Source organism: Dicentrarchus labrax, unplaced genomic scaffold (assembly GCF_905237075.1).
Source record: "Dicentrarchus labrax unplaced genomic scaffold, dlabrax2021, whole genome shotgun sequence".
NCBI classification, from domain to species: domain Eukaryota; kingdom Metazoa; phylum Chordata; class Actinopteri; family Moronidae; genus Dicentrarchus; species Dicentrarchus labrax.
This window is the reverse complement of record NW_026136713.1, coordinates 16,980,722-16,999,406: the sequence shown is the minus strand read 5'-3', so window position 1 is coordinate 16,999,406 and position 18,685 is coordinate 16,980,722. Positions and strand designations below refer to the sequence as shown.

The window sequence follows — 18,685 nt, the reverse complement described above, 5'->3', positions numbered from 1 at the left end:
GTAGACCCCGACCAGAAATATTATAGACACTCACTCCAAGACGCATGACAATGTCGGTCATTGCTGATACGTCCACTGACAATGTCACCGTCTGATGACACGGCCTCATGTTGTACACAAACAGCTTGACATTTGAGTCTCACACTACAGCGGCGGTGTGACACCAGAGTCTAAGACCCCTAAGACTGACGCTATTTCTGCTTAATCTATACAAGGCCCCTGACCCCTGGGAACTACCGTCTAATCTTAACTAGAGACAAGATGTAAATCATGGTATAGAGTAGGCTTATTATCTCCTCAGAGTTCTAGGAATTAGTTTTATATCCTGTCAAATCTGCTATTCACTGGGCCTTGTTATGTAATCCAAGCGGTGGTCTTCACCTACTGTTGTTAACAAGAATTAATATGGGATGTCCATTTGAGGTAGCTCTTAAACCAGAGTTATGCATCAAAATGTTTAAAACAAGTAGGATGACCGGCCAGAGCCCCTCTTATACCCAACTGCTGTGTTGTCTACTCATGGACCCTGTGCTGCGAGAGTCAATACCATTCTGCCTGGTTAAATAGTAAAAGTTTAAAATGTATTATCAATATTACTGTTTGATATGAGGCCTCACTAAATACTTCTGTTTATCTTTATAGAATTTGAATGCAAGTTACTGCATTCAAATTGAGTGATATCAAAAGAACATTGCATCTCCATTTCTGAGGCCCCTCGGGCTCTGTGCACAAAGCCTCAAATGCCTTTCCTTGCCTTTGCATGGGTGACTGGACATATCGGTAGAATACAGTGAGCAGTTATGAGCAGCGAGGACAGCCATCAAAACCCGAGGCACAGAGCTGCCCCTCACTACAGCGGGGCAGCAGGTCAAGCTGGGGGATTCCAGCCAGCCAGCATACCACAGGGACAACACTGTCCTCTGTAAATCACAGGAAAACAAAAAAACCACACCACTGAGGTCTGGTTGGAAGAATAGCACAGCACTGTCTTTCAACAGAATATTAATCAGTTTGCTCCAACAAGACAAAATAGAAAAAGGCTTTCAAGACAAAGCTGTGGGCCTGTGTCCTGGTTAACGCTTAAACTGTGAGGAATTTTCAGTGGGTCGACAAAAACAACAACCAGTGAGAGCAAGCATTAAATCGGACTCTATATAGTTTTAAAGTTACCACAGTTTGGTCACAGGTCTGTATTTAAAGCCAAAATAACATGAATGAACCTCGCTGGGTGTATTTGTAGTACCTCATTCCTCTTTGGCTCCTCAGACACACGAGGTCATTGGTATATCATCTGATCAAAACACCCCCCACCCCACAATCCCCCTTGCACCTGATTGACAGATTATCCCTGCACGAGGCCTCTTCCAGCCAGTTAGGTCTATAATTAGATCGGGAGTAAACATAGTGAGGAGCTACTAATAGCAGGGAAAATACTTTTTCAAGTCCATAAATGGTTTAAAACACAGTAGACTGCACAGCAGCTCTCAGACACGTTAAAAGATTAGAGAGTAAGCAAGTATTATGTATTATGAATGTCAATCAATTGATCAAGATTGTTTGTCACATGTGCAGGGTTGGGAGGGTTGCTTTAAAAATGTAACACAAGTACTAATAACTTGATTACTTTTCGTTACTTTTGGATTACCTTATGTGCAAATAAACACAAGAGAAAAGATTTATCAATAAGTAGTATTGATTTCTAGTGTATTCTCTACAACAACAGAACAATGTAACCTTATTGTTAGAAAAGGACTTTTTTTTTTTTTTAAAGTTAAAAAGTCAAAATGTGTCTTTTGTTTAGTGTATTTTTAAAGAAACTGATGTTTTTTTAAATTATGATCGTAACTAAATGAGACAGTTTTTACAAAATGTAATCTGATTACGTCTTTTTTTCTGTAACTGCAATGGATGAATACATTTACCTTTTTTGGGATCTCATTACGTAACCCGATACAAGTAGTAAAAAAAATACAGTCAGTAACCAAATCCAAGTATCTACTATTAAAGTAATGTAACCAGATTACTTTCTGCTACTTTTGGATTATCTCAACAACACCAAATATGCAAATACACACAGTAGAAATTAATTATCAGTAAGTAACGTTAGTATTGATAATTGAAGTGTATTCTATAACAACAGAACAATGTAATTTTCCATTTAACTTTAAAAAATGGAAATGTTTTTGCTTTGAAAAATGTGTCTTCTGCTTAGTGTTTTTTAAAGAAACTGATGTTTTGTATAAAATTATAATCCTGCAAAATACTAAAAATATATAATCTGATTAACGTTACGTATTTTTTCTGTAACTTAACTGTAATGGATTACATTTAAAGTAGCTAACGTTACCTTTTTTTTATATCCTGATAACTCTCTCACATGTAATCCATTACTCGTCAAACCTGCACATGTGACGATACAATCAGAGTTAATTGTAAATATAATATATAAACTTTTAAAAATAGTTACAAACATAGTGGATAAAGAAATATATATATTTTATAACGGTCGAAAAACAAAGATGGCGCAGAGCAAACAGCCGTTAAAGACCAAAATAAACGTTAGTTAGCTCGATAGCTAACAAGCAAACAAGAACGTTAATTTCTGTTGACAGGAGATTGGACCTTTAGATAACCTGTAATGTGTGAGACAACAATTAAAAAAAAAAACTGCCTTACCACCTGCTGAACAAATAAGACATTCAGTTGTATATTGAGTTCATAAAAAAGCGGATAATTAAACATAAAAACATTGAAGGATTGAAGGCTTGTACCTGGCTGTCACAGGAGCACCGAGCACCGACAAGGTCTTAATGGCTAATTAGTTTCACCTGTTAGTTTTCTTTTTCCACACACACAGAGAGAGAGAGAGCATCCTGAACAAACCCCAAACAGTCCTTAAAATCTGCTCCTACTGTCGATGAATTGTTTGCCTGAACTTTGACACAATGCGATGAGTTGGCGTCATCTTACAAGCAACTTAACAGCCACGGACAACTCGTAATAATAACTCTGATTAGTGTGAACAGCTCAAGATTTTCAAAATAAAAGCTATAAAAATATCATCTTTTTGCTTTTTAGAGATCAACCACTTCATACCATCAGATTTTATTATTTCAAATCTGAATGTACAGTAATTAAATAATTACATGATTTTTTTTTTTTTTTTTTTTTAATCATATGATGCCAGGAAGCAAATCTATGTACAATGTAAAAAGTGCATTGTGTGTTAACGAAAAACAACATAATGGGCACACTGAACATCCTAGCAGAGGTAAGAGGTTAGATGAAGCCTCCTATCAAATGTGTGAAATAGATATTTCTCAAAATCAGGCTTGATTTAAAAGAGTCATTACACTGTTTGAATCAGTAATATCTATCAAATTTACAATATTTCTTCATATGATCATATCTGGTATTTTACAACATACATCTTTAGAATATACTACTGTGCTTGGTGATAAAACATGGTGGAAATCAGACAATCCTTCATTGACATCCTTCAGACACCACCGATGGGGTTTTGTTAGACACATGCCATTTGAGACATACCATTTTACTTCATCAGTTTTATAAAAAAAAATGTGCACACTGTAAATGCTACCTACATTTGCACGTCCCATATATGTCTTTAACAACGGAAAAGCAGGACAATAACAAAGCAGTCTTTGCTATATTTGTGGTTCATTCCAGGGTATCAGTCTGACTGGATTAATAACATATATGGGTGCAGGACAGTATCACAGACTGATACATCAGGCCACTAAGTGCATGAGACAGGATGAATGTACGGGACGAGTTATGAGACAAGATTATTGTTCCACATCAGTTTTTAGACCACACGGCTGCTGTCCATTAGTGTGGGTATGAGGTGGGACTCCCTGTCCAGAAGGCAAGTCAATGTGCACGCTATTAAAGAAGGGAGGGAGACGAGGAAGGAGGCAGGAGGCTGGAGGAGGAGCATATGTGTCTTCCGGGGATGTTGAAGCTAGAGGAGTAAAGGAAAGGAAAGTTGTGTTTCCTTTTGTATCCGTTGGCAGGCAGGAGTTGAACAGGCGCTTCTCCTTCTTTTTCTTTTTTCTTCTCCTTTATCTCCTTCTCTTTTATACCCACTCTCCTCTCATTATTTGACACAAGTATGCCAGTTGAGGCCTCCACAGGCAGCAGAAACGATAATGTAAATTACCACCTGAAAAGAGCACGGAAACAGAAGAAAGAAATGAGTAAATTACAGCGCAGATATAGCCAAGTAACAATGCACGACTGGCTAAAGAACCATTACACTGTAACATCTCCTTCTGTCCGTACTCACCAGGCACACCAGCACAATAACAACGGTCAGCTTGAGGTTCTTCATACACATGGCTCGTGCCAGGTTACGACTTGTGGTCTTAAATGTGACTGACTGAAGAGGAGCAGGGAGAAAAAGTCATCAGTGACAATTACTTGCTAGATTACTGTCAAAATATAAATCTGTATACTGCAAAATATTGTGCATCAGATGAAAAACTAAACTCACTGAATCAACCAGATTTTCTGTCTTGTCAATCAGTAACTCCAGCTTCTCTCCCCTCTGAGCTACCAAGTCTGTAAAAAGACACAGAGAGAGCCAAAGTTAATTTGGGAGACACAAAGGTCCAGTGTAAAAAGATCCATAACAAATGCTTGGTGAAATCTGACTGACATTTGGGACAGGAATTGTCTTTGCTTTGGGCCTGATGACAGATGAGGACCAGTGCATCATTGGCACAACTTAAAAAAAAACATGTTGCATTCATTTAAAAGTGGAAATAAATGCCACTCGCACAAAACTAGGAATGGGAATCAAGAACCGGTTCCAGATTGTCTGATCCATCAGAATTGTATGCCTCCGAGCTTATCAATCAAGATTTTTTTCCTTTGACTAAGAAACCTTAAATGAAAACAAATATTCTTTAATTTCATTCATTTTAGTTGATGACAGACAGACTGTTGTTACAGTTAGCTCTCAGGCTACAGCCTTGTTTCTACTCTGTTTCTACACTGTGTTCAGATTAAGAGATAATTAGATAACAACAGCAGCATTGGTATCATTAAATTGGTATTAATTCCCATCCCTACACATAGCAAGCCTTTCCTGATTCAATTAAATGGACATTTTATTCCATTATCGTCTTATAGTGCCACAACAAAAAGAGGTCCTTTCAGCATCACTGCGTCATGGGGAAACTCATGAGAAGCTCACCTATATTGCGGACCATAATGCCCTTTAGGTCATCCACTTGCATCTGAGTCTCAGTGACACGTTCTGTTCCTCGTGGATCTGAGTGGTGTTTCTACAAATAGAAACAAAGACAGAGAAAAGGTAAGGAGAAAAGAAGGGAAAGCAGTGAGTGTATTTTGTGATTACTAAATGTTTTTTATAGACTACAGAAGTAAAAAAAAAAAATTAAAAAAAAAAATGTCACAAGAAAATGTTGCTCAATATGCTTAGGCTCTTGTCACACTCACCATCTGAGCTGCCAGTGTTGAGGAGAACTCACTGTTCATGGCGTAAGGCAGGGCTGTTTGTGCTCGCGACCCGTACGTTGTCTGGAAGCGCTTCTTGACTTCACTGAGGAAGCTGAATGCACGTGACCTCTCAAAGTCCTTTGGTACAAAAACGTCATTAGAGTTAATACATTCCCATTAATTATATATAACATATTACTTACTAACCAAACATGGGTTGGATATATGTGAGTACAACAACTTTATTTCTGTTTCTCAAAGTGGCAGCGTTACTCAATTTTACTTCTGAATTCTTCTTTATATCCCAGTATTCACATAAAAGGCATTATGCCCCATCTGGCAATGCAGAAGCAGGTCAAACAACAGTAAAGAAAAAACAAATTCAACCCTAAACAAATAGATACACAAACATTTAAGACAATTATATACTTACGTCATCAGTGATACACAGGTATATGATTCTGTCATGACAGATGTAATGAAAGAGATAGCTAAAAGAGAAAAAAATACACAATTAGTCAACAGTCAAAGTACACTGTTTTATACAGCAAACACTACATGCACTGTAAAATATCTAAGGAAACATTAACTACAGAGTAAATGGGCTGTAAGTCTACATTACACCAGGTCATGTAGACACATTGCCTTGTGCCTTTGTAGCATGTGATACCACCTGATTGTTTGAGGTTGTGGTTTCCTGCAGTGGATCCTCTGTAAACTCTCGACACTTTAATGCTAGTCTGAACAGGGCTTCTGATATCTGAGCTTGTCACATGTGCTAATACCTGACAGTCCACACTGGATCTGAGCATACAAATTACATCTTTAATTTGCTTTGATCTTGTAGACATTACTAACCCATGGCTAATTACTGGTTTACTGGTTTTACATACACTGTATAATCAGATTATTCCCCACTCTTCACAATTATCTGATACTACAGAAATGCAAACACTGATTAGGTAAGGGTTTAAAAGGAAGCCAGTGAACGCAGCTGTAACCCTACATAAAGGTTTCACAAATGTGTGAATGCGCATGAAAAAGACCTTGAGTGGTGAATAAAAACACGACGTCAGAGGACTTACTGTTCGTTGTTATAGGAGTTGTTATTATTTCAACTCCTCTTGGCAAAAATAAAGTGCAGCACCTTAGTGACTGCTGTGATTTGCAAGTATTTGCTCTACATGTGAGGCATTTTACACTAGGGCTGCACCATCAATCAAAACATTATTGGCATTGAAATGTGGCCAAGTGCATTTGAAGAGTCAATATGCACATCGCAAGAGCTGCACTGTTTTAATGTAAAGGTAAAATGTGTGACAAAACAGCATTATTATACTTTTATTAAGTATCGTAGTGCTGCAGAGATACCCCGACCACAAATCTTGTTCTCCACATTTAAGAAAACACGTTTGTTTTGGTTTTTCTTTTCAATTAAAAATGTGTGATGAACTAATCTTTAATCACATTACAGTCTCAATACAGTGTTTATAATATACCACGCAGCCCTATTTGCCATGATGCACTTTCTATTACACCACACACTTATCTGACAACACCACCACTTGTACACAGCAGGATCTGAACTTAACAACAACATGGGAGCGTCACACAGGTGTGAGGACGCGTGTGGGAGTCCTACCTGCCGTGGCTGTACGTCAGTTTGTTATTCTCCGACGGGATCTTGGCTAAAATCTGCTCGGTGACTTCCAGGAAGTTGCCGCCACACCACGCGTGCTTCGCCAGGATGGTGGTCCCACGAGCCACCACGGCAAACAGGATTGCCATGGCAACGGCTTTCAGCTCCGACTCTACTCGCTGTGAAGAGAGGAGAGAGAGGGGAGAGGAGTGAGGAGGAGGAGGAGGAGGAGGAGGAGGAGGAGGAGGAGAGAGGATGGAGAGAGAGAGAGAGGAGGAGGAGGAGGAGGAGGAGAGAGGATGGGAGAGAGAGAGAGAGAGAGAGGGAGGAGGAGGAGGAAGAGGAGGAGGAGAGAGGATGGAGAGAGAGAGAGAGAGAGAGGGAGGAGGAGGAGGAAGAGGAGGAGGAGGAGGAAGAGAGGATGGAGAGAGAGAGAGAGAGAGGAGAGGAGTGAGGAGGAAGAGGAGGAGGATGGAGAGAGAGAGAGAGGAGGAGGAGGAAGAGGAGGAGGAGGAGGAGGAGGAGGAAGAGGAGAGAGGATGGAGAGAGAGAGAGAGAGAGGAGGATGGAGGAAGAGGAGGAGGAGAGAGGATGGAGAGAGAGAGAGAGAGAGAGAGAGAGAGGAGGAGGAGGAGGAGGAGGAGGAGGAAGAGGAGGAGAGAGAGAGGAGAGGAGTGAGGAGGAGGAGGAAGAGGAGGAGAGAGGAGGAGGAGGAGGAGGAGGAGGAAGAGGAGGAGGAGGAGAGAGAGAGAGAGAGAGAGAGAGAGAGAGAGGAGTGAGGAGGAGGAGGAGGAGGAAGAGGAGGAGGAGGAGGAGAGAGGATGGAGAGAGAGAGAGAGAGGAGAGGAGTGAGGAGGAGGAGGAGGAGGAGGATGGAGAGAGAGAGAGAGGAGGAGGAGGAGGAAGAGGAGGAGGAGGAGGAGGAGGAAGAGGAGAGAGGATGGAGAGAGAGAGAGAGAGAGGAGGATGGAGGAAGAGGAGGAGGAGAGAGGATGGAGAGAGAGAGAGAGAGAGAGGAGAGGAGGAGGAGGAGGAGGAGGAGGAGGAAGAGGAGGAGAGAGAGAGGAGAGGAGTGAGGAGGAGGAGGAAGAGGAGGAGAGAGGAGGAGGAGGAGGAGGAGGAGGAAGAGGAGGAGGAGGAGAGAGAGAGAGAGAGAGAGAGAGAGAGAGAGAGGAGGAGGGAGGAGGAGGAGGAGGAAGAGGAGGAGGAGGAGGAGAGAGGATGGAGAGAGAGAGAGAGAGGAGAGGAGTGAGGAGGAAGAGGAGGAGGATGGAGAGAGAGAGAGAGAGAGAGAGAGAGAGAGAGAGAGAGGGGAGGAGGAGGAGGAGGAGGAGGAGGAAGGTTGTGGTGAAATAGTGTGTAACGTTACAGACGGAAGTAAATAAACTCAGTAAATTAAATTAAATTGTCGTTAAATAAAATCCGTATTTAAAAACAACAGGCTATCTGGCTAATAGCGGCGGTTGGTTGCGTTAGTTTGCCGCTCTCTAGCCACGGAGCTAACACAGCGGACAGCCCATAATAAGTTATATGATAACCTAATCAATACCTCGATGTGTCCGCGCGGTTCACAGTTGCTCGTTTAGCGCAAATTCCAACATCTAAAGAGATTTCCTCTGCTAGCAAGCTAGCTAATCCCTTTCGAGTGACTTCTGGTTTGCAAATCACTCAGACCGGAAGCGATTTCACAACCCCCCGCTCCCCGCTGGGTAATGTAGTTCCTACTACATTCCTTTACCTTCATGTTCAATTGTACAGATTCGTGTTATGAACTACATTTTTTTTTCTTCAAACTTCCGGTTATGCAGTGTGTCGTCACATGTTTTTATGCCTGCCGTCACGTCATGGGGACAGCCTGCGTTGGGTTTATTGTAGCCCTTGTCGAGGTCTTACAGGCTGTTTAGGCGCTGTGGCGATGGACAACTCTCACTTTTAATCTACTTATGTGCGCAGGGATGAAGGCTTAATGAGAACAGGTCGGTGCATTATATTACTATCACTATAAACTACACGTTAAGGTCCGTAGCAGCGTGACGTAAGAGCCAAACAAAAGACAAACAACCAAATAAACCGATCAATATCTCACCTTAAATACTTTATCGTTACATTTATGAATCTTATATCAGTATTTGCTGCAGTATAATCACACAGTCAAACACAGACGGTGTTAAAGTTTATGTTTTTCACAATATAGACAAAATAAAAAAAAACAGACACCTGTTTTTCTGGGGCTAATCGCTCTTGCCTTATCTCTTACCTGCCAGACAGTGGTGAGGGCTGAACCCCCACGCCTCCACATTGACTGACAGAGGAAAGCATGGCCGGGGAAGGAGAGAAGAAACCAGTGCTGGAGATGGTAAGAAGCGAATATGCCTCCTGCTTTTAGATAGTGTGTACAGCTGCAGGTGATCTTCCACTGTTCAACGAGCTGTTTGTAAGAACACATTAAGTTAAATGAGCTAATGATTAATAATAATTTCGACCGTAAACTCTTCACGTGGGCAGCCTACAGGAGCTCACATTGAGAAAACAACCCAAAGTTAAAAACTCAAACTACATTAAAGGCTGATTTCTTTATTGCAACCTTAGCTGTGGACTCATATTAAGAGTGGTTTGCCTGACAGGTAAATCACTTTAGTTACTTTACGTTTGTCTCTTTCTCAGCCCATAGCTCTGAGTTTTCTCCACTGGGTGGCAGTATGTAAACAGAGCCGAGTGTTTCCCCCCCTCAGTTTCTCACTATGTTGTTCAATATGTTAAGCTGATCCATGTCAATGTGCATCTGTGAGATAATAAGTATTGGATGTATTGGCAATGTGTAATAGTTCCCACTGATTCTCCCACTCACTAATCTCCAAGGAGGGCGTTGGGTAATGTTTCTGTTTAGAGTTGTTGTTTGATGTTTTATCAAGTATTTCTGGTGTGTTTTAGGTCCAGGCTGATGGGGCTGATGAGGGCTGTGTGACATTTGTGCTGCATGATGAAGACCATACACTGGGCAACTCCCTCAGATATATGATTATGAAGACGTGAGTGTTTTTTTTTTTTTCTTCTAACACACTGCTGCTTTAAAGGTCCAGTGTGCAACAAATGGAAATTATATATAATATTTCATGGGTATTTTTTCATTAGTGTTTCACCTGAATATAGGAATCATCGTGTTCTCGTTGATGGGTCGGTTTCCATGGTGTCCGCCTTGTTGAACCACTATGTTTCTACAGTAGCCCAGAATGGACAATCCCAGCGCTGGCGTGTTTCCCAGCTTCCATAGCTTCTCCTACACATTTCACAGTGGGGCTGCACAATTAATCGCAATATTATCGAAATTGCAATATGGCCAAGTGCCATGTCAAACCCGTAGAAGCTGCACATTTTTTGATAAAATGTGTCACAAAACAGCTTTATAATGAAGTGCTGCAGAGATGCACTGGCCTACACATTTTGTTCTCTAGACTTAATCATATTGCAATCGCAAAAGTTTCACAGTCTGAACCTTCACCACTAAATGCCACTTAATCCTTCACACTGATCCTTTAAATTCAGCATGTTGTGGTCAGGGGTTTGATCTTTCTTCTTTTTTTTATTAAAAAACATTTATCCCCCCCCACTCTCACATGACGTGTTTGAAGTACAAAGAGTTTGACTGATCCTTAATTTGTGTGATATGCCTCCAGCTGGAAGGGGACCTTTTTCCCCCCTTACAACTCTCAGACATAATTTTGACTATTTATAATAATGATATCAAAAAGCACCTCTCAAGTGCGTATGTGATTCGTAAGTGTTTTTGCTCTCAGAGATTAGGTCAACTGGGACGAGTTGATAGTGGAAAAAATGTAATAACACTAACGCACTTCCACCCACTTTAAGCAAAACATTGATTGTAATCACAAATCTCGCTCTCACTTTCCTGTTTTCCGTCAGTGTGGATACGGACTTTTGTGGCTACACCATCACCCATCCGTCAGAGAGCAAGATCAACTTTCGCATTCAGACGAGAGGTGAGAGACACTCCTTAAAGCCCCTATCACTTCACTGCTTTTTCTTCTTACAATCCAGGTTAGTTTAACATGTGCATACGTGCGTAGGACAGCGAGAGAGTAAAGCTTTTTGTGTTGCAGAGTAAATATTTTGATTGGAGGCTTGTGCATTCACTTTGACCACTCAACCCGAACAAGAACTGACCTTAAGTAACACATGCACATACACCCCCCTCTTGTTCTTGTCCACAGTGAGCTATAGCCACTTGCCTTGTTACAAAAAATCATCTGTCATCAGCTTTGCACAAAGTGACTACAGATAACAGCAGCCCCATCACATGAAAGGACTCTGCTGGACCAAGAAAACAACTTGTTTTTGTTGTTGAACTAAGATTTGCGATGCCTGGGAGATCTTTCCTCATGGCTTCATCAGAAAGACACAATTACCTTCCAGGCACCAGAAAAAAAAAACGTAGTTTCCACTGCACTTTCACATATTCAGATATTTATGTACTTATTCTGTCATTATATTTTTCCACCATGACCACAATAAAATGTGTGGGTAGAAGTCATCCACGTCAGTTGGGAGAAGAGGGACAGGACTGCAACTAACAATTCTTTTCATTCATTTGTTTTCACTGTGCATTTTTTGATCAATCAATTAGACCATAACCACAAAATACTTCAGAGTGATGTTTAAAAATAGTGCTTAGTTCAGTCAGCATTCAATAAAGTATTCAAGTATTCAGTGGTAGCTCTTTGCTCTTGTGTGCAGTTGTGGTCAGTGTAGTTTGAGGTACGTTATTCTTTCATTACCTGCTGTTACATCTGCAGTAATCAGCTGCCCCCCCCACACCCTATTATTTATTCAGGGAAGTTCACAGAGAGGAAGCCTCTGTTTTTGCAGGAACAACCTAATCAGATTTGCACACATTCACACCTGGAAGCTGCTCAGTAAAACCACAATCTGATCTACTGGACACTGAGCAGCTCCACTGGAGCAGTTTGGGTCCAGGGCCTTGCTTAAGGGCACCTCAGTGGTGTTATTATGAGAGAAGGGAGAGTGCTGCTTTTTCACTTTTCCCACCCAGATTTATCCTGCCGCGGATGGTGCCGACGCCCTCGTGGTCACAAATTTGCTTCTCTAACCTTGAGGCCACCATAATGTCTTAATATTTATATTTTCTATCTTTGCTAACATACTGCATTTGGACTTTGGATGAGTACTTGATCGATGAAGTCTGATCCCTTTCCTTAAAAGTAATTTGCAAACCAGTGCTTGCACACGGATTGCGATTACTGTCACGTTTCAAAAATGATTGTCAATTGCAAACTGTAGATACATCTAAAGCTCCCACAGGACTCTTGAATGCTCATGCATGGGTAAGAAATATGCCATTTGTCTTGATTAGAGACAAAATTATAAATTGCAGCTCGACTATCAGGTGAATCTGGCCCCTGAACCGCATCTCCCTCATGCTTAGTTCTTTGATTTCTCTTGTAACTCGGGCAGCCCTCATGATGGCTGCCTACATCATCAGTGCATGTAAAAATACAAGGGTTCATTTGAACTTCAGGGGCTTGGATCCACAAAGTGCGAGCATTGCACGTGGTTGTTTTGGTTATGACTGTTCGTTACTTCAGAGGCGTTTACTGTCTGTTTCAGGGGGTCTTCCAGCCACAGAGCCACTGCGGAGGGGCCTGAATGAGCTCAGTGATGTTTGCAAACATGTTCTGAACACCTTTCAGGTAAGTGCATGTGTTCCTTTATATACATTGATCACCAGCCTCTTGTCCAGCAGTGGTTTGCACATACGTAAATGTGTCTCAGTGTTAGGATTCACAGTTCAACCTAAATTTGGCCAGTTTCCAGATAATTCAGAAGCTCACTCTTTCTGTTGACTCACCACTAAAACTGGATGACAGCTGATTGTTTCACGGTATGAAAGGATTGTGCACTGAGTAGAGATCATCACTCATCCTCCTGTGTCAGCTGTCAGCTACGTCTGCTCTTTGAAGGGTCCTTGTCTCTGCCTGTTCAGAGGCTGACTCGGTGCTCTGACCTCCCAACTGAGGAAGGCAAGCAGAGAGTAAACCTTTAATTTCTTCACATGGAATAATATTATCATTCATACATGTGGGATACAGGAAGAAACCCCAGGTTGTCTGGTTAGCTCTGTGTATTAGTCCCATGGTATAAGTTAAGTCAGCCAGCATTAATTCAATTTACCACTCCTCACACTGTCTCAGCTCCACTTCTGACTACGTTCTTTCATTTTGTTCCAGGCAAGAGTTAACGAGTTCAAAGAGCGGCAGGAGCAACCCATGGAATGAAGAGCAGTGCCTGTAAAGCTGTCGGATACAGATTCTACAAACAAAATGTAAAAACATTACCCTAATTTGTTCCTTTTTATATGTCTACTTTGAGAGTAAGTCTCCTATATAATAATAATAATAGGTTTCTTGTGTCACATTCAAACATTTGTACAGTTTTCGTTTTTGTATTATGCTGCAGTCAATGTATAATTTATCATAAATGTGTATGATAAATATCTAGTAGTCCTGTGTTCATCCTTCCTGAATTTTTGGAAAGCAATTTAAGCTGTGTAACTTCTAACATGAATAACACTCAGCCCTTGGACTCGCTGTAATATTTATTTTCATAACTACTCGTGTAACACTGTTTGAAGGATGTCCAAACCTAAAGTGATGAGTTTCTAAAAAACACCAAATTGCTCTCATCTGTCCTTTGAAGCTGTGTTTGACGAACGAAGGGAGAAGTGTAAACTAGACCAAACTAGAATGTCCTTATTAGCAGAGGAATGTGGTGTGAGGGACTTCATACAGTGCCAGGAAGACAGAGAGGGAAAATGAGGGGAGACAAGTGTAAATAATGAGGTTAAAGTTATTTGAGGTTAATCATATCCCTCTGTCAGTCACATGTTCAGTCATTGCTGCGTCTGTGGGTGCGGAACGTAATTTGAGGAAAAACAGCAACTATGACTCATATTTGACTAACTTTATGTGCCAGTATGGGGAATCTGATCTATTAAATAATACAAGAATATAATAATATTTTGTCTTTTTTTCTTATGATACAATCAGTTTCCTTTTTTAAATCAATAGTTTGACATTTTAGAACAATATTTGCTTTCTTGCAGATAGATAATCAGATCGATACCACTCATGTATGTAAGGGTAAATATCAAGCTTAGCTAGCACAGGGAAAACTGGCTTTGTTCATAGGAAACCGGCCCCTCTAAAGCTCACCCACTAACATGTTATAAATAGTTTGTACTGAAATTATACAGTATAAACACCATGCTGTGGTTTTATGGGGGTATTAGCATTAGCTGTCACCAGCCACCATAAGTTATTGGTCAAAACAGAAAGAGTTTAGAGGCTATACCAAAAAACCCAAGTGTAGCGTACTGAATAAGGGTGCCTTTTATTTATAATTAAAGAAATGGATTCATCTTTACTTTGTATGTACTTTTAATTATTTAATTATAACCAAATGTGTGGGTACAAGACTTAAACTGTTGTTTGTGCAGAAAATTATTTATGCACAGCGACACGGGGAGACTGCTGTGAATACATGATTGTCTTAGAAAACAGTAATTTTGGGTGTTTTGCCCCATGCTTGATGTGGTTTTGTTCTAAATGTCACACTGTCGTGAAGCTCAGAATTTATTTATTCATGTGGTATAAACTCTCAGCCAAGTTTTATTTGAAACACATTAGGATGCCACTTAAGTACATGTTTGGTTCCCCAGTTTGAAGAGAAATTCCTCCAAACTGAATTAATATCAACAAGCTTTTCTTTGTTTTTTTTCCTCCTCTTTCAAATATTTATATTACAGTACTTTTGGAATTGTCAGTCATACAATTGTTGCTTTAATAATTTAATTTCATGTAATTATTTTAGATTTTTGTTTATCCTACACTGAGGTTTATTAATGCAGCAGTGTATGTCTTTGACCTCAGGGTTTAACTAGATTACGACTGCAGCCGGTTACGCATGGTTTGTGACATATCAAGAAAAACCCCAATAGTCCTTTTCTCCAGTATTTCTAAATAGTTTTCTCTGTAACATAGACATTGGACCTCAGAAGCAAACTTTTATGAATTACTCTGAGGCAAAATAAGAAAATAAAGTAACCGCTAATAAATGAGGTTCCCCGCCTTGTGGAATTTGTGGCTGATTCCAAGAAACGGCTTTACTAAGTGAAAAAAATTGAACTTCTTCAAATCAGTAACAGGCACTGATCTCAAAGATCTTTTCTGAGATTTAATCAGCAGTTATCTCTGTAAACCTGCTTCTTGGAACTGGCCCCTGGCGCCTAATGTCTAGTTGTCCAAAGCAATAATTTCAAACCAGGAAAAGGCTTGGAGGTCAATTGCTGAACATTTTCCGTGTTTTCTTTTGACAGTCTTTCTCTGAAATGTAACCTTTACTCACAAAATGAAAGACATGACACCCATAACTTAGTACTTAACCCATGACAGGGCTGTCAATACATTATGATGTTAATTATTGTTTCTGTCCCCTCCTTTCAAGAGTTCACCTGTTTCTCATACCACAGCTGTATTCTGATTTTACAGGGGAAGAGAAGAGATTTTTGAGCATTCATAAAAAAAATGTATTATCCTCAGTATAAAGGACTATACACTGTGTGCACAATTATTAGGCAAGTTGTATTTTTGAGGATTAATTTTATTATTGAACAACTACAGTGCTCTCGGTCAATCCAAAATGTTAATGAACCTAAACCTGAATGTTTAAGAAAGTAAAAGTGAGGTTTTGTATTTCTTAAGAGAATATATAATTATTAGGCAACTATTAGTGTGCAGAATTATTATGCAACTAAATGAAAAAACAAACATTTTCCCATCTCACTTGTTTATTTTCATCTGTTAAAGTGAGAATAATAAAACAACTCAAAATTTACAAATAAACATTTCTGACATGTCAAAAAATAAATAAAAAAATAAATCAGTGACCAATATAGCCACCCTTCTTTTGAATAACTGTCACAAGCCTTCCATTCATGGAGTCTGTCAGTTTCTTGATCTGTTGACGATCAACTTTTTGTGCAGCAGCAACCACAGCCTCCCAGACACTGTTCAGAGAGGTGTACTGTTTTCCTTTACTGTAAACCTCCCGTTTAAGCACGGCCCACAGGTTCTCAATAGGGTTTAGGTCAGGTGAGGAAGGGGGCCATGTCATTATTTTTTCATCTTTAAGGCCTTTACTGGCTAGCCATGCAGTGGAGTACTTTGATGCATGTGATGGAGCATTGTCCTGCATAAAAATCATGGTCTTCTTGAAAGATGCAGACTTTTTCCTGTACCACTGCTTGAAGAAAGTGTCTTCTAAAAACTGGCAGTAGGTTTGGGAGTTGATTTTGAGGCCATCTTCAACCCGAAAAGGTCCAACTAGCTCATCTTTAATAATACCAGCCGATACCAGTACCCCACCTCCACCTTGCTGGCGTCTGAGTCGAAGTGGAGCTCTGTGTCTGTTACTGATCCAGCCACGGGCCCATCCATCTGGTCCATCAAGAGTCACTCTCATCTCATCAGTCCATAAAACCTTTGAAAAATCTCTCTTCAGATATTTCTTGGCCCAGTCTTGACGTTTCAACTTGTGTGTGTCTCTAAACACTGAACACCTTGTACTTCTGGGCACTCCGGGTAGGTTGCAGTTCTAGAATATGGCAGCACTGGAGGATAATGGGTTCCTGGTAGCTTCACGTTTGATTCTTCTCAAATCTTTGGCAGTTGATTTGCGTCTTTTTTTCTCAATACGTTTCTTGCGACCCTGTTGGCTATTTGCAACAAAACGTTTGATGGTTCTTTGGTCCCACCCCAATATCTTAGCAATTTCAAGAGTACTGCATCCCTCTGAAAGACTTTTTACAATTTTTGACTTTTCAGAGTCCGTTAAATCTCTTTTTTGGCCCATTTTGCCTGAGGAAGAGAAGCTGTCTAATAATTATGCACACCTTGATATAGAGTGTTGATCTCCTTAGGCTACACCCTCACTCATCACTAATCATTAAAATTATGATATGGCCAAAATACTCACTTGCCTAATAATTGTGCACACAGTGTAAAGGAGATGAAAGCACATTACATTAAACATCGAAGAGACAGTTAAAATGAACTTACTTAAATGTGCCCTGTGGTCCTTTCTTGTAAACAAAAACAGTTGGTGTTACTCAACAACAGTGAGCTCTAACAAATGTGCTGAATGCATTTCATTCCTCATGAAACATTTGCAAAGCAGATTTCAATTCAGCATCCATGTTTACGTTGTGAGGGAAAGTAAACATACTACAAATATAATCATGTTTTAATATCTTCCCTGCACATGTCTGATTAGGGCTGCAGCAGACTACTATGGTATGAAAATTGATTGATGTTTATCATACCCTGTACATTTGTCTATTTACGCCTTTTAATTCTACAGTGTTAGTGGGATTAAAAAGTATATTGAATTCTACCATACTTGTGTTATTTTAAATAATTAATATTATAAAGTGTTGGTTCAACCAAAAAAAAAAAACTTCTATTTTCATTCCTCTAAGGGTTATTGTAACTGATAACAATAATGATTTAATACTGGATACAGTGAAACCATGATATTTTCTGAGACGGTTATTATACGAGGAAAAATCTCATAACCATTATTTACTGCACATGTAATCATGTTTGTTTAAAGTTTGATTGATTGTACCATGTAACCGTTTCTTGAACCACAGCCTGATTGCACCCCATTGTCCATTGAGTGTGTGTGTGTGTGTGTGTGTGTGTGTGTGTGTGTGTGTGTGTGTGTGTGTGTGTGTCTGTTCAGTTCATCAGAGCAGGAAAATGTAACATTTCTGTCAGTAAAACTATAAACAAAGTTCGCCTCTGAGAAGTAGTTTGCTTCGTGGGGCAGTAAGGACTAAGTGGACCTGTGGGAGTACTAGCAGAGGGTTGCTAATCGGTAACAGCCAGAAAGGCCAGAGAAGATAGCTCGCAGGAGGGTTGTAAACTGCCACAGTGCCTTAGATGGGGATAAAATGTAAGAATGTGTCACAAGAAGAGTTCACTTAAGCTGGGGAGGGGGAGCACAAACAGAAAAGAAGACATGATGTAAAACCGCTTCAAACTATAAAAGGGGAGAAGTTTCTCATCAGTGTGCACATTATGAACGAATCTTTGTTATTTCATAGAGCAGTGTGTGCCATGCTCTGACCATTATAGAGTGTGACAATACTGTAAGTGATTTTGGCTCTCATTTACTGGATTTGGACTTTTCCCCAGCAACTTACAAGCAGTCTTTCATGTCTGGTCTGCATATCTCGGTGCATTTCCACCACCATTGGTGTGCAATCATGAGTAGGAATGTGTATTTTGTCAGCGGCGAATGCGTGTGTGTGCATGAAATAAACAAAACATCTCTACAGCGCTGCCAGAGGTCAAAAACTCCACAGGGAGCCTTTAATGCATGCAGACATATTGTGCAACATTAAGGTTACCGTGAGACTCCATTCCAACTTTTTAATTGTTTAGTAAATAACTCAAACACAAA

At 40.2% G+C, this 18,685-nt stretch overlaps 2 protein-coding genes across 2 annotated transcripts; one reads left to right on the top strand and one right to left on the bottom strand.

Annotated features, from left to right (window-relative positions):
- Window positions 1-3,089: 3,089 nt before the first annotated feature.
- On the bottom strand, window positions 3,090-8,820 carry sybl1 (synaptobrevin-like 1). Its single transcript, XM_051418947.1, has 8 exons — window positions 8,676-8,820; window positions 7,130-7,305; window positions 5,921-5,978; window positions 5,488-5,625; window positions 5,222-5,312; window positions 4,517-4,584; window positions 4,310-4,402; window positions 3,090-4,186 (listed from the first exon to the last, which is right to left on the bottom strand). Exons 2-8 carry the CDS (start codon window positions 7,273-7,275, stop codon window positions 4,121-4,123), a joined length of 660 nt encoding a protein of 219 aa, XP_051274907.1. The 5' UTR covers window positions 7,276-7,305; window positions 8,676-8,820; the 3' UTR covers window positions 3,090-4,120.
- Window positions 8,821-8,983: 163 nt separating this feature from the next.
- Window positions 8,984-13,744, top strand: polr1d (RNA polymerase I and III subunit D). Its single transcript, XM_051418948.1, has 6 exons — window positions 8,984-9,102; window positions 9,391-9,482; window positions 10,058-10,155; window positions 11,048-11,124; window positions 12,770-12,852; window positions 13,390-13,744. The coding sequence occupies exons 2-6, from the start codon at window positions 9,444-9,446 to the stop codon at window positions 13,435-13,437; spliced, it is 345 nt and encodes a 114-aa protein (XP_051274908.1). The 5' UTR covers window positions 8,984-9,102; window positions 9,391-9,443; the 3' UTR covers window positions 13,438-13,744.
- Window positions 13,745-18,685: the final 4,941 nt, after the last annotated feature.